Consider the following 483-nt stretch of genomic DNA (forward strand, 5'->3'; position numbering starts at 1 on the left):
TCATTTCTGAATATATAAATTTGTGATAGGGAGGTGACCCCAGCAAAGCAATGCATGATGCATCAGCTTTCCAATTGTTGTCCCTACCTGTACCACTCCTTTAAAACCCTCCTTCCGCACATCAAATCTCCAAATTTTCGTTAACTACATTTATCTTAAAACGGAAAAAATATAGAAAAAAAAAAAAAGATGGGCAAAAAAATGAAGCTCCCCTCTCTTCTCAAGAACACTTCTGCTTCTTCTTCTTCTTCTTCTTGGGCTTGGCCTTCATGTCACCAACCAAAAACCCACTCTTTCAGAGCCACCAAAGAAATCTTCAAGACCTACTTCGACGCCACCGTCACCGCCATGGACACGCTACTTCTCAACACCTCCGAAGACTCCTTTTTCACCGTGTCTCCGGACTCCACCAGCTTCTCAACCACTTCCGACGACGACTACACACCGTCAACAAAAGACGACTCATCTCTCGAGACCGTCATT

The 483-nt window shown here is 43.9% G+C and overlaps 1 protein-coding gene across 1 annotated transcript in view; it reads left to right on the forward strand.

The window, feature by feature from the left end:
• Positions 60-483, forward strand: part of LOC107647076 (transcription repressor OFP15-like) — a 1,464-nt gene continuing 1,040 nt past the window's right edge. Inside the window, exon 1 of the mRNA XM_016351200.2 lies at positions 60-477. Within this exon, the coding sequence (XP_016206686.1) occupies positions 190-477 (288 nt within the window). The 5' untranslated portion in view covers positions 60-189. The remainder of the gene's footprint in view (positions 478-483) is intronic.

This window comes from Arachis ipaensis, chromosome B06, assembly GCF_000816755.2.
Source record: "Arachis ipaensis cultivar K30076 chromosome B06, Araip1.1, whole genome shotgun sequence".
In the NCBI taxonomy this organism is placed as follows: Eukaryota; Viridiplantae; Streptophyta; class Magnoliopsida; order Fabales; family Fabaceae; genus Arachis; species Arachis ipaensis.